We start from the raw sequence: 14,602 nt of genomic DNA, 5'->3' as shown, positions 1-14,602 counted from the left end.
TTTTTTTCTGTTGTCTACTATAATTAATGCTTAAAACTTACATATTGAAAACTTACATATTGAATTAAATATTCTTTGAGGCTGGGCAGAGTGGCTCATGCCTGGAATTGCAGCACTTTGGAAGGCTAAGGTAGAAAGGTTGTTTTAGCCCTGGAAGTCCAGGCTGCAGTGAGCCATGGTTGTGTCACTGCTCCCCAGCCTGCATGACGGAGCATGACCTTGTCTCAAGAAAAGAAAAAAAATACCACTATTTTATAGTAAATGACTGCATATTTATTTGTCCTTTAAAAATCATTTTTAAAGAATTACCTGTGGGTCATTAGAGTATTCATTAATTTTATTTGACAATCACAAAGGAAGAGTATGAAATAGTTATGACTCAAGAACTGGTAGAACGGGTAGATGGTTGTAGGTATTTTTTCTCCATTCCATATTCTTTTCTCAACTTACTGAGACTAGAATAGATGGGGTTATTACTAAGGCTTGGGGATAACAAAAGATTAAAGTAGGATCAGGACGACATACGTATGATTTCATCATTTACGAGTTTAGTTTAAACATCTCTGATTTATGCTGCTCTAGATGACTGCCTTGGCAGCTAGCTCTTTGCTTGTCTCCATAGTCAAGACCATCTTGCCCTAGCCATTTATTTGATACCTTGTTTTCCTGATGTAAAGCTGAGAGAAAGCTCTCCAGACTAATTCAGTAGTTTCCCTTCTTGTATGTCTACCTTCCATGATTCAGTTAACTGTTTGAAGACCTTTTGTTTCCATGGATGGAAACTCCTTTCAAAAAGCTATATTCCCCTCTGAGTAGACTCTGTCTTTTACCCCGTTGATTGAATCCTAATTCACTATATGTGGTTGCCCTGTGGAGGGTAAGATCAGTACTATCAGTACCTAAAATTGGTTCAGATGGAGAAACTGATGATGACACGTGTTCCAAAGGGTATGAAGAGATGTATTATTCCTATCACCAGGCTGTCTGTGAAGATGCATAGGTATGAAAACAACCTGAGTGAAGAAAGGAAGGAGTGGCTTGGGTGTTTTCTGTGGCTGAGAGGTGGGGTTGGAGTAAGGGTTCCCATGTGGGCCAGGGTTTGTGTGGTATATATTCCTCCACTGTAGTCAAGGCAGGAAGTGCTCAGCTTCTGACCTTGCCCAGAGGAGAGGCAACCGGGAAAAGGTAGATAATGAGGCTTGAAAGCTGTCAGCAGTCAAAGAGCCGACATGATGTCAGACCCTTAATTACATGAGCCTGTAGTGAATGTCAGTCACTTTAAAATCGAAAACAATAACCACAGGATCCATACAACGTAAACATGTACATAATAGCACTGGGCCTTCTAGAAGGTTTAACAGTAGGATTTAGGAATAGAAACATAGGATGGAAACTCAATTTCAGTATATGGCCATATGAAGAAGGGTTAGAGCTCAAGAATTACTTAGAAAGCTAATTTTAAAAACTGGAGCTAAGTTTTTGGTCAAGCTAAATATGTGGTTGACTGGTTAAATACCTCCTGTCATAGGCCCTAGGCCTGAAAGTATACTCTAGTTAAGTAGTAAGCAATCAAATGTCTGAACTAGAGAGGATGGGTATCAGGAAGAGTATGTAATCTAATTATTACAGAAAAGAGGTCCAGATCCGAACCCCAAGAGAAGGTTCTTGGATCTCATGCAAGAAAGAATTCAGGGCAAGTCCATAAAGTGAAAGCAAGTTTATTAAGAAAGTAAAGAAATAAAAGAATGACTACTCCATAGACAGCTCAGAGGACTGCTGCTTACTCATTTTTGTGGTTACGTCTTGATTATATGCTAAACAAGGGGTGAATTGGTCATGCCTCCCCTTCTTAGGCCCTATTTGGTAACTTCCTGACGTTGCCAGGGCATCTGTAAACTGTCATGGTGCTGGTGGGAGTGTAGCAGTGAGGACAAGAGATCACTATTGTGGCCACTTTGTTTTGGTGGATTTTGACTATTGTGGCCACTTTGTTTTGGTGGATTTTGACTGGCTGCTTTACTTCAGCCTCTTTTATCAACAAGGTCTTTATGACCTGTATCTTGTGCTTACCTCCTATCGCGTATGTGTCTTAGAATGCCTGCAGCCTGATAGGTCTCAGCCTCATTTTTCAGAGCCCCTATTCACGATGGAGTTGCTCTGGTTCAGATGCCTCTGACATAATGATAATATACAGTTCATTGACCTTTGTTTTTTAATGAAATTACATATTCTTTAATCATTAAAAATGATTTTATTTTTAATGTAACAGTCAACGTAAGAAACTCTGGATATTGTAACAAATTACTTCTTAACACAGTAACATGTTTCTTTTCTATTCACATCACATTCTGCTTAGTTATTCTAAACAGAACATTCTAATATCTTTATTAGTTATCTATTGATATCTATTAAGGGCTTATTGGCATCTTCTGCTCCCTTACTTTAAGAAAATTGTCAAATACGAGGATAAAGGACTGCACATGATTTTTTTTTTTTTGTAGCTAGTCCTGAATTTTACATACAACATTACAGTCTAAAACTAAGTCACATGGCTCCATGTCACACCTATAGAAGCCCAAGAAAGTGTCCTAGGAAAAGGAAATGGGATTAGGAAGCATCTAGCCAGTCTTTGTCACACCTGAGTTAAGAAAAAAACTAATATAACTTGTGATAATGATGACATTAAAATTATACTCTGGTGATTTTAACATCAAGTATAGGTAGGCTCTTAGGAAATGTGTCTTGATTGATTGATTGATTGATGGTGGTTAAAATTATTTAAGGTCAGTTTTATGGGTTATATAGAAATAGCTTTGTTTTAGTATGTTAAAAGTTAGAAAACCCTTAATTTTGATTAATTTCTCATTTTTCATAATCTATTAGTTGAACTGAAAGTATTCTTAGTAGAAACTTTATATTTTACTCTTAAAATATGAAGTTTATAGAATATAGAAAATACGGCGGTTTTTTTAAAGTTATTATTAACATCTGGGTAAATGTAATTATCAGAAAATCTTAAGTAAAGTATATCTATAATGGAGTAGAATTGAATAAAAAACTGTCTTCATTAGGACACAAATTTATGGTTTTAATTTTAAGATGAACTTTATTTTCAGACAATAATCTGTTAGGACCTCCTATATTCCTGGATGAAATCAAGCTAAGACTGGATATAGATCCCACGGAGATTTTTAGAAATGATGCCTGAATTGAATGATGATTCTTCCAGTTCTGAAAGTTTATGGCTCTATGATAGCATAAAAATCAAACATGTATCAAGTGTTTTTATTTTCTCCAGTATCACTCTTTGTAAATGATACTTTTATCTCTTTTTTGTTTTTTTAATCTTTTTTTTAAAAAAGTATTTTCTTCCAATTAATATTGGGAGAGAAAAAGTGGTTTATTAGTACCTGTTCCTATAGTAAAAAAAAAAAAAAAAGCCTCAAGACTTAGCAACATAAAACAACAATCAAGCTGTTTCTCTTCAAGACTGGAATCTGAGTAGCTTATCTGGGAGGTTCTGGCTCAAGATCTTTCATGATGTTGCAGTCAAGGTGTCAGTTTAGCTCATTCTCACTTGAAAGCTTTACAAATGGAGGATCCACTTAAAAATTCACCTGTGTGATTGTTGGTGGCTTCAGTTTCTTGCTGCCTTTTGGCCGAGTCAGATACTTCAGTTCCTTACCATGTTGGCCTCTCCACAGCCTGAAAATTTGTCCTCTGGGTATGGCAACTGTGGTTTTTCTTGAGGGAATGACCTACGAGAGAGAGTATACCCCAGAAGGAAACTGCATTACTTAATATTAGAAGTAATACAACATACCTTTTGCTTTTAGTTAGAAATATGTCATTAAGTTCAGCTGACACTCACAGGAAAGAAATTAAGCTCAACTCCTTGAAGGGAGGGCTATCAAAGACATTGTGGACATATTTTTTAAACTACCCCAAGTAGCTTTGGGAAATTTCTTCACAAGTTGACCGGGCTAAAGATGGTACAAAAGGCATGTTATTTTATATCATCATTTTGAAATACAGTTAAAACAAACAAAAAGATAAGAAAGGAGACATGAAAAGGTTACCTTCATTGAAGCAAGGAAAAAATATTTAAAAATAACGGGGAAAGAAATATCCAACAATTGTCTTCGTGCTCAGACTTCAGGACAGATGTCAGTTTACCTAACATTTGTAAGTCCTCCAGCCCTGTAAAGAAATGTGTGCTCAGTTGTTCATTAAAAAATGCACTGCAATCAGTTGGTTGAAGAAATCTGTACAAAAGTGAACAAATGACTCAATACTTCAGAACATTTGGAAGGAGGTGTTGAAATAAGAACCACTCTGACAAGCCTTATATATTTCTTTTTTACAATCTAAATTTTTGTTTGGGAGAACCATTGAAGTTGAGGCAGAGGGAAGAAGGCAAGATTTTAAAAATATCAGATTATAGTCAGACTCCTGACCTAAGGCTTTTCCCTGTGAACCATACAGATGTCCTAAGAAGGAAATGGGGCTAGCATGGACAGATAACATCTATGAATTCAGATATTACAGATGCTTACATTACTAAAAACAGTTTAAAGAAGCAACACATGAAACCAAAGTAGATACAAGATAACAGAAGATGATAAGTATTGGTTCTCAGCAAGCAAATGGAAGAGATGAATGAAAGGATTAAAGAGTTGAAATGCTTATTAGTAGTAATATAGTTGCACCTGATTAGATAGAAACATAGCAACCAAACTCGACAAAGTCAAATAAAAAGGAATAAAGATATAGAAGTCATGACACAGTTTCCGGAGAAAACTTAAAAAAAAAAAAGGCTGGGCATGGTGGCTCAGGCCTGTAATCCCAGCACTTTGGGAGGACAAGACAGGCAGATCACCTGAGATCAGGAGTTCAAGACCTGCCTGGCCAACATGGTGAAACTCTGCCTGTACTAAAAATACAAACCTTAGCCAGACATGTTGGCAGGCACCTGTAATCCCAGCTATGCAGGAAGCTAAGGCAAGAGAAGCACTTGCACCTGGAAGGTGGAGTTTGCAGTGAGCTGAGATTGTGCCATTGCACTCCAGCCTGGGGGACAAGAGAAAGACTTCATCTCAAAAAATATATGTAAGTAAAGTGAAGATGGCCGAGTAGGAACAGCTCTGGAGTGCAGTTCCCAGAGAGAGCAACCCAGAAGGTGAGTGATCACTGCATTTCCAAATGAGTTTTTATCACCCACAGACCAGGAGATTCCCAGGCCAAAAAGTGACGCAAGTTTCCAGCCCGGCTGTTTCAGCTGGTGCTGTGGGTTTCTGTGCAAAAACTCACAAAATTCTGGAAAGCCATTTCAGCTGGCACCTGGAATGCCTGGGAGACAGAGCCGCCCGTTAAACTGAAAAAGAGGGGGCTAAAAGCAGTGAGCCAGGTGATCGGGCTTGGCAGGTACCACCCCCACAAAGAGCAGCAATCTGAAATGATCTGGATTGAGAGTTTTGCAGCAAGCGCAGCTGGAACCAGGACAGCCCAGCTTGGTGAGGGGAAGCGTATCCACCATTACCAAGGCAGTCCACCACTACTGAGGCAGTCCACCATTACCAATGCAGTCCACCATGACCGAGGCAGTCCATTACTGAGGCAGACAGCCATGACTGAGGCAGTTCTAACTGTACCTATGTAAACAAAACTGCCAGGAAGTTTACACAGCAGCTGGGAAGAGCTTGCAGCAGCTCAGCAACACCTCTGCTGGCAGACTGTGACTAGACTATCTCCTTGCTGGGCAGGGCATCTCTGAAAAAAAGGCACATCTGGGATTTAAAAATAATGTCCCACCTTCCCAGGACAGAGCACCTGGGAAAAGAAGTGGTTATGAGTTCCACTACAGCAGACTTAAATGTATCTGCCCAGCAGCTCTGAACAAAACAGTGGAGCTCCCAGTACAGCATTTGAGCTCTGATAAGGGACAGACTGTCTCCTCAAGCAGCTACCCAAACCCCATAAATCCAAAGAGACATCTCATAAAGGAGATCATAGGCTGACATCTGGTAGGTACCCTTCTGGGACAAAGATAACAGAAGAAGAAAGTGGCAGCAACCCTTACTGTTCTGCTGCCCCAAAGGATGATCCCCTGGCAAGAAGGGTCTGGAGTGGACCTCCAGCAGTCCTGCAGCAGACAGGCCTGTTAGAAGGAAAACTAAAAAACAGAAAGAAATAGCTTCAATATCAACAAAAAGATGTCCACTCAGAAACCCCATCCAAAAGTCACTAGCTACAAAGACCATAGGTAGATAAATCCACAAAGATGGGAAGAAACCAGTACAAAAAGGATGAAAACACCAAAAAACCAGAACGCCTCTCCTTCTCCAAGGGATCACAACTCCACCAGTGATGGATCAAAGATAGATGGAGAATGAGTCTGATGAATTGACAGAAACAGGTTTCAGAAGGTAGGTAATAAAATGTCTCTGAGCTAAAAGAATATCTTCTAAACCGATGCAAAGAAACTAAGAACTTTGAAAAAAGTTTTGACACAATGCTAACAAGAATAAACAGCATAGAGAAGAACACAAATGACTTGATGGAGCTGAAAAACACAACACGAGAACTTCACGAGGCATACACAAGTTTCAATAGCTGAATTGACCAAGCAGAAGAAAGGATGTTGGAGATTGAAGATCAACTCAATGAAATAAAACGAGAAGGCAAGATTAAAGAAAAAAGAGTAAAAATAAATGAACAAAGCCTACAGGAACTATGGGATTATGTGAAAAGATCTAATCTACGTTCGATAGGTGTAGCTGCATGTGATGGAGATAATGTATCCAAGCTGGAAATCTCTCTTCAGGATATCATCCAGGAGAACTTCCTCAATCTAGCAAAGCAGGCTAATCTTCACGTCCAGGAAATACAGAGAACACCACAAAGATATTCCTCAAGAAGAGCAACCCCAAGGCACAAAATGATGAGATTCACCAGGGTTGAAATGAAGGAAAAAATGCTAAGGACAGCCAGAGAGAAAGGTTGGGTTACTCACAAAGGGAAACCCATCAGACTAACAGCAGATCTCTTAGCAGAAACCCTACAAGTCAGAAGAGAGTGGGGCCCAATATTCAACATCCTTAAAGAAAATAACTCTTAACCTTAGAATTTCATATCCAGCCAAACTAAGCTTCATAAGTGAAGGAGAAATAAAATCCTTTACAAACAAGCAGTTGCTGAGAGAGTTCGTCACCACGAGGCCTGCTTTACAAGAGCTCCTGAAAGAAGCACTAAACTAGGAAAGGAACAACAAGTACCAGCCACTCCAAACATACCAAATGGTAAAGACCATCGACACAATGAAAAAAATGGGTCAACTAATGGGAAATACATCCAGCTAGCATCAAAATGGCAGGATCAAATTCACACATAACAATGTTAACCCTAAATGTAAATGGACTAAATGCCCCAAGCAAATAACACAGACTGACAAATTGGATAAAAAGTCAAGACGCATTGGTGTGCTGTATTCGAGAAACCTGTCTCACGTGCAAGGATACACATAGGCTCAAAATAAAGGAATGGAGGAAGATTTACCAAGCAAATGGAAAGCAAAAAGGAGAGATTGCAATCATAGGCATATCTCTTGCATACAAGAGCTTCTTTTTGGAAAAAATTAGGAATTTAGAAATGGAAAAGCCATGGGAATATAGGTAAGTGTCTAGTCTTATAATAAGAACTATGATTAAGAAACTTTGTAAAATACGGTTATTAAACAAAACAGAAAATTTAAGAAGTATACTTGGGGAAAAAGTGAGCAGAAGTGTGTTAATTTCATCATATTTCCAAACTGAAGCAATTCTAAGGAAAAAAAAAACCCTCTTGTATATGTGCCTGGCATTTCACAGACAATAACCAATGACATTGTAGGTTGAGCCAACTACAGATATCTAACAGTTTTTTAATAAAAGATCTGATAGAAAAACTCACATGAAACCATTGATCTTATGAGGAATTATCATTGTGTGTGATGACATCTGCTCATTACACAAATATCTCAAAGGTTTCTACTTGGTTAAAGAATTTGATTTATTGTTTATCAAGATTTTTGTGATGATTTGCTATTATACAGGGTTTGAAGTATATCTCCAACAAATCATAGACTCCATCAATTAAGAGTATAAAATATACAGATTTAAACAATGCATCATTTTGATCAGTGGATAATATTCACTACTATAAGCCAGAGCAATCAGGCAAGAAAAAGAAATAAAGTATATTCAAATAGGAAAGGAGGAAGTCAAATTGTCTCTATTTGCAGACATGATTGTATATTTAGAAGACCCCATCATCTCATCCCAAAATCTCCTGAAACTGATAAGCAACTTCAGCAAAGTCTAGGGATACAAAATCAATGTGAAAAAAATCACAGGCATTCCTATACACCAATAACAGACTTAAAGAGAGCCAAATCAAGAATGAACTGCCATTTACAATTGCTCCAAAGAGAATAAAATACCTAGGAATACAACTAACAAGGAACGTAAAGGACCTCTTCAAGGAGCACAACAAGCCACTGCTGAACAAAATAAGAGAGGACACAAACAGATGGAGAAACATTCCATGTTCATGGTTAGGAAGAATCTATATCGTGAAAATGGCCATACTGCCCAAAGTAATTTACAGATTCAATGCTATCCCCATCAAGCTACCAATGACCTCCTTCACAGAACTGGAAAAAACCACCTTAAACTTCATATGGAACCAAAAGAGAGCCCGCACAGCCAAGTCAATTCTAAGCAAAAAGAACAAAACAGGAGGCATCACACTACCAGACTTCAAACTATACTACAAGGCTACAGTAATCAAAACAGCATGGTACTGGTACCAAAACAGAGATATAGACCAATGGAATATAACAGAGGCCTCAGAGGCAACACAACATATCTACAACCATCCTATCTTTGACAAATCTGACAAAAACAAGCAATGGGGAAAGGATTCCCTGTTCAATAAATGGTGTTGGGAAAGCTGGCTAGCCATGTGCAGAAAGCAGAAACTGGACCCCTTCCTGACATCTTACACTAAAATTAACTCCAGATGGATTAAAGACTTAAACATAAGACCTAACACCATAAAAACCCTAGAAGAAAATCTAGGCAAAAACCATTCAGGACATAGGCGTAGACAAGGACTTCATGACCAAAACACCAAAAGCCTTGGCAACAGAAGCCAAAATGGACAAATGGGACCTAATCAAACTCTACAGCTTCTGCACCACAAAAGAAACAGTCATTAGAGTGAATCAGCAACCAACGGAATGGAAAAAATTTTTGCAGTTTACCCATCTGACAAAGGGCTGATATCCAGAATCTACAAAGAACTAAAACAGATTTACAAGAAAAAAAAAAAAAAAAAACCCATTCAAAAGTGGGTAAAGGATAGGAACAGCCACTTTTCAAAAGAAGACATACATGAGGCCAACAAACATAGGAAAAAATGCTCATCATTACGGGTGATTAGAGACATGCAAATCAAAGCCACATTGAGATACCATCTCACGCCAGTTAGAATGGCGATCATTAAAAAACCTGGGGACAACAGATACTGGAGAGGATATGGAGAAATAGGAACACATTTACACAGTTGGTGGGAGTGTAAATTAGTTCAACCATTGTGGAAGACTCTTGGTGATTCCTCAAGGACCTAGAAATAGAAATTCCATTTGACCCAGTAATCCCATTACTGGGTATATATCCAAAGGATTATAAATCGTTCTACTATAAGGACACATGCACGCGAATGTTCATTGCAGCACAGATTACAATAGCAAAGACCTGGACCCAACCCAAATGCCCATCGATGATAGACTGGACAGGGAAAATGTGGCACATATACACCATGGAATATTATGCAGCCATCAAAAACGATGAGTTTGTGTCCTTTGTAGGGACGTGGATGAACCTGGAAACCGTCATTCTCAGCAAACTGACACAAGAACAGAAAATCAAACACTGCATGTTCTCACTCACAGGCAGGTGTTGAACAGTGATAACACATGGACACAGGGAGGGGACCATCACACACTGGGGTCTGTTTGGGGGAAGTAGGGGAGGGACAGCAGGGGATGGGGAGTTGGGGAGAGATAGCATGGGGAGAAATGCCAGATATAGGTGAAGGGGAGGAAGGCAGCAAATCACACTGCCATGTGTATACCTATGCAACAATCTTGCATGTTCTTCACATGTACCTCAAAACCTAAAATGCAATTAAAAATAAATAATAAAAAGAAAATTCACTACTATAGAAGAATGAATAAAAAATCTATATTAGTACATCTATAATCTCTTTAGAATATAATCATTACTAATTATCCTTTGCTGGGGACTGGGAAACTCTATATGGATATGTGTTTTTTTCACCCCTTAGCATGAATTATACTTCTAAGAAAAAAAAAAAAAGGAAGGGAATGGAAGGGAGCCACTTTTTAAATTGGCATTTGAAATACCTTACTTTTTGTTTTTTGCATTTCTATTTACTGTCATTTGTGTTGAGGCACTGGCTTAACAGCAAGCAATGTAAATGATGGAATAGGGCTAAGATGCTTTTGGAACTAACAATGAGCAGCAAGGAGATGTCTTACAATGTATGGGCAGTCATAATAGAATAGTGTTCAGACTAGTTCCTTATTATATCCCTGTAATTACCAAATCTTACTTCTCTGGTTTTCCCCAGCATGACCATACTTTATTTCTCTTGTCCTGTTTTTACAATTTCAAAACATAAAATTTGGAACCACATAAGCTTAGTTAAAGTCAATTATCTTCTCATACGGCTAATTTTGCAGAAGTCTGCTCTAAGAGTCTTAGAGTTTTTACCTTGCATTTATAAATAACTATGATGCTGAGCTCAAATAATTAGATAATAATACCTATATTTAAAATCATGTCTTATAAATGTTAGCACATAAGTATAATTAGAAGAATGAGAAAAACGGGAGGAGGAGGAAAAGAAGAAGCAGAAGCAGCAGCAGCAGATGAGGAGGATGAAAAAGGAGGAAAGAATGAGAAGAAGGAAACGTAAACAAGAAGAAATAATAGTCATAGTAGTAGTAATCAGTTTCAAGAATTCAACAGCCTTAGATTTGTCACATTTGTATTCCAGATTTGACATTTATTTCATATATGTGTGTGTATAGATACACACACACACGTATATAGATACACATATACATGTACACATGCATGTATAAATGTGTATATGTGTATGTGTGTATGTTTGTGTATATATACACACATACATATATATATATGTACACATATATATGCCATATATTTAAATAAGGCATACCAGTTTACTCTAGAATTTTTCTTCCAAATATGAGGTGTACGTCTTTTCTCAATAATTTATTTTAGCTCCAACTTCTTGGAACATTTATTTTTATATTTTTTTCTTAATGTTTTCGTGATCATCTGTGGAAGATGTAAACTTCTATTTAATACAGATGTCGGAAATATGTCTTTTGTGAAATAATTTCTCTTCCTTTATCTGTAGCAGTAGTTTTTAACAAGGGTTATTTTGATTCCAGGGACATACAACAATTTCTGTATACATTTTTTATTATTACACATTAGAGAGTGATGTTACTGGATTCTAGTGGGTAGAGGCCAGTGATGCTGCCAACCATTCTCCATTGCAAAGGACAGCCCCCCACAAGAGAAAAATCTGTCCCAAAACATCAATGGTGCAGAGACTGAGAAACCTGATCAAGGGCTATTATGTGATCAAATTCATTATTAATGAAAATGAAGCAAAAAAGCTTTGCTTTTTCCTAAATTCACAATTCAGGATGCTACAGATCTTAGATATGCACGGCATACTCTGGATGCTTGCATAACTCTGGGCTAACGTAATTAACTTGTATTCTCCTCAACACATTTACTCATTTCTGCAGCTGACTTAAGCCTAAAACTCAAGTCCAAGTTGACATTTAACGTCCATTTTTTAAGTCTCACTTTCTTCATGAAATTTTTATTAGTTTCAGATTACTTTTGTCACACATAGAATTTCTCAGCATATCAGCTAACTGAAATAGAATCTAGTGTCTGGTATATGGTAGGCAATAAATTTACGTGCTCTTCTCACTGGCCTCCACCACCTTTTATGCCTTTGTCGTCTGATCTTCTTTTTGACTGAGCATTTAGTTGTATAAAGTTTTGCCATTTTAATTAAGTTGTCTTTTTTGAAGGCATGTCTTCTTTATTCCATGAAAATACCTTTATTTGCATTATATAATTTTTTTTTTACATTACAGAATTGTTAGCACTAAAGGTAGTCCTTCAGCAAATGAAGCAAATAATAATAAAAAAAAAAATACAAGAAGACCAACATTTTTATACCTCTAGCTCCTAAGTGTAGTGATACAATATTAATGTATTACGTTTGCGTGTGTATTATTTTTAACACTCTAAGAGTTTTATGAACTTTCAGGTTTTTTAAGATAATGTTTATGCTCAATATTATTTTCTTTTGGTCTGATTTTGAAAAACGAAAACAAAGATACATATTTAAAATATATGTCAAAGTTTGAGATGGTTTTTTTTATATATATTATACCTTTAGCAGCATTTTAGTTGATTAAAAATTATTTTTGGGTCTCTACAGTCTAATAAACAATGCAATTTTCTAGGTATTCCTTCTTTTGGGAATTTACCTGTTGATTACAAGAAAAGAGCAAGAGTTTTCAATATAAATAAGACAGAAAAAACAACAACAAAATATCTTGCTAGTTTAAGAAATTTTAAAATGTGTCTGTTTTGCCTTTACAGAAAGTGTGGACTATGGGCCAGTTTTTGTGCAAGAACCAGATGATATCATTTTTCCAACTGATTCAGATGAAAAGAAGGTAGCATTGAATTGTGAAGTTCGTGGCAATCCAGTTCCCAGTTACAGGTAGGAATTCACTGTTAATCATTTTTCTTAAGTCTTAAAGGCTTTCCATCAATGATATTCTGACACTCCCAGGGAGGATTATACATATTTGTCTTCTGATTTTTCCTAAGATGGCTTCGAAATGGAACAGAAATAGATCTGGAAAGTGATTATCGCTACAGTTTGATAGATGGCACCTTCATTATAAGCAATCCAAGTGAAGCAAAGGATTCTGGTCATTATCAGTGTCTAGCAACCAACACTTTGGGGAGTATTCTAAGTAGAGAAGCTACACTTCAGTTTGCCTGTGAGTAAAACATGGTTTTTCTGTATACATATATATATAGTGTGTATATACAATTTGGATTTTTAAACTTAAGGAAAGAAAAGCTTAAGATCTCAAATTTTTAAATGTGGTGAAACTATGATAGTTAGAATTATGCAAACAATATATTTCTTCCTAGGGTATTTAAAAATTTTCTAAAACATTTACTGTCTTCAAAATAAGCCTGAGAAGTTAAAGTCCTATTGATGAAAGTCGATAAAGTTTTAGAATTCGTAACAATCTATTTTGAAACACACCGCTTACTATGTATTATTTTCAAGTCTTTGAGTCCAAATTAAACTTTCTGCAAGGAAAAAATTTATAATTCAAATATCTTTTGAAATCTCATTCTCTCCATCTCCTTTTTAAAATATATACTATTCTGTCTATTATAGTCACCATTTGCTATAGATTTCTAAGAATATGAGATAGCATATTCTAAAAATTCTCCTTATAGTCAGGTAACAAAAAAATACCTTCAAAATGTTAATCTTTTAGATTTTTGACCATAGCTCCCAGGTGTCCCAATTTTTGTATTGCAAAAAAATACCGTATGTGGTTACACTGACATAGACACACACAGATGCACACACACACACACACACATACAAGCACATGAATATAAACATTTCTAAGGAAGATAATATATATGATTAGCTGGAGTCCCAGCTACTCAGAAGGCTGAGGCAGGAGAATTGCTTGAACCCAGGTGGCAGAGGTTGCAGTGAGCCAAGATCACACCACGGCACTCCAGCCTGGGCAGCAGGACAACAGAGTGTGACTCTGTTTCCAAAATACATATATATGTGTGTGTGTGTCTGTGTGTCTGTGTCTGTGTGTGTCTACATCAGTATAGCCACATAGGGTATGTGGCTATATATATCTCACATATATATGTATATATATACACACACACGCACATGTATGTACATATATATACACATGTACATCTCTATATGCACACATATATACATATCTGATTAGATAAATATATTGATTCTTAAAAACTCTTGAAATTATTTTACTTGCAATGAGAGCTTACAATAAATTAAAAATAGGCTAATAGGTAAAACAGTTTATTTTTATTCCTTAGTAAGTAATCCAACTCAAACTTAAATTCTTAAGGATAGGATCTCCAAAACATACTGAGAAAGGCCAGGAATCTTTATATAATAATTAAAGTGTAATTGTATTGGCTACATAAGAGATTATGAAATGATTTTTAAATTAAAATTACACCTGGAAGAATGTAATAACTGATCTTTCTCTATAAAATCTTTCTGAGGTATCATTTCTAATTAACCCAGAATTCAGACACCCTACTGAAGAAGTGTGAAATAGAAAAGGAAAGAATAAAGAATTGATAATAAATACAGTTTGATGAATGCT

At 36.6% G+C, this 14,602-nt stretch overlaps 1 protein-coding gene across 1 annotated transcript in view; it reads left to right on the top strand.

Moving 5' to 3' along the window:
- Positions 1–14,602, top strand: part of CNTN5 (contactin 5) — a 1,397,849-nt gene that overhangs the window by 836,119 nt on the left and 547,128 nt on the right. The window contains exons 5-6 of the mRNA XM_032295928.1: positions 12,786–12,909; positions 13,020–13,195. Coding sequence (XP_032151819.1) covers positions 12,786–12,909; positions 13,020–13,195 — 300 coding nt within the window. The remainder of the gene's footprint in view (positions 1–12,785; positions 12,910–13,019; positions 13,196–14,602) is intronic.

Source organism: Sapajus apella, unplaced genomic scaffold (genome assembly GCF_009761245.1).
Source record: "Sapajus apella isolate SASKATOON/1434 unplaced genomic scaffold, GSC_monkey_1.0 scaffold34, whole genome shotgun sequence".
Classification (NCBI taxonomy): domain Eukaryota; kingdom Metazoa; phylum Chordata; class Mammalia; order Primates; family Cebidae; genus Sapajus; species Sapajus apella.
The sequence above is the reverse complement of the archived record's forward strand: the minus strand, read 5'-3'. Positions and strand labels throughout refer to the sequence as shown.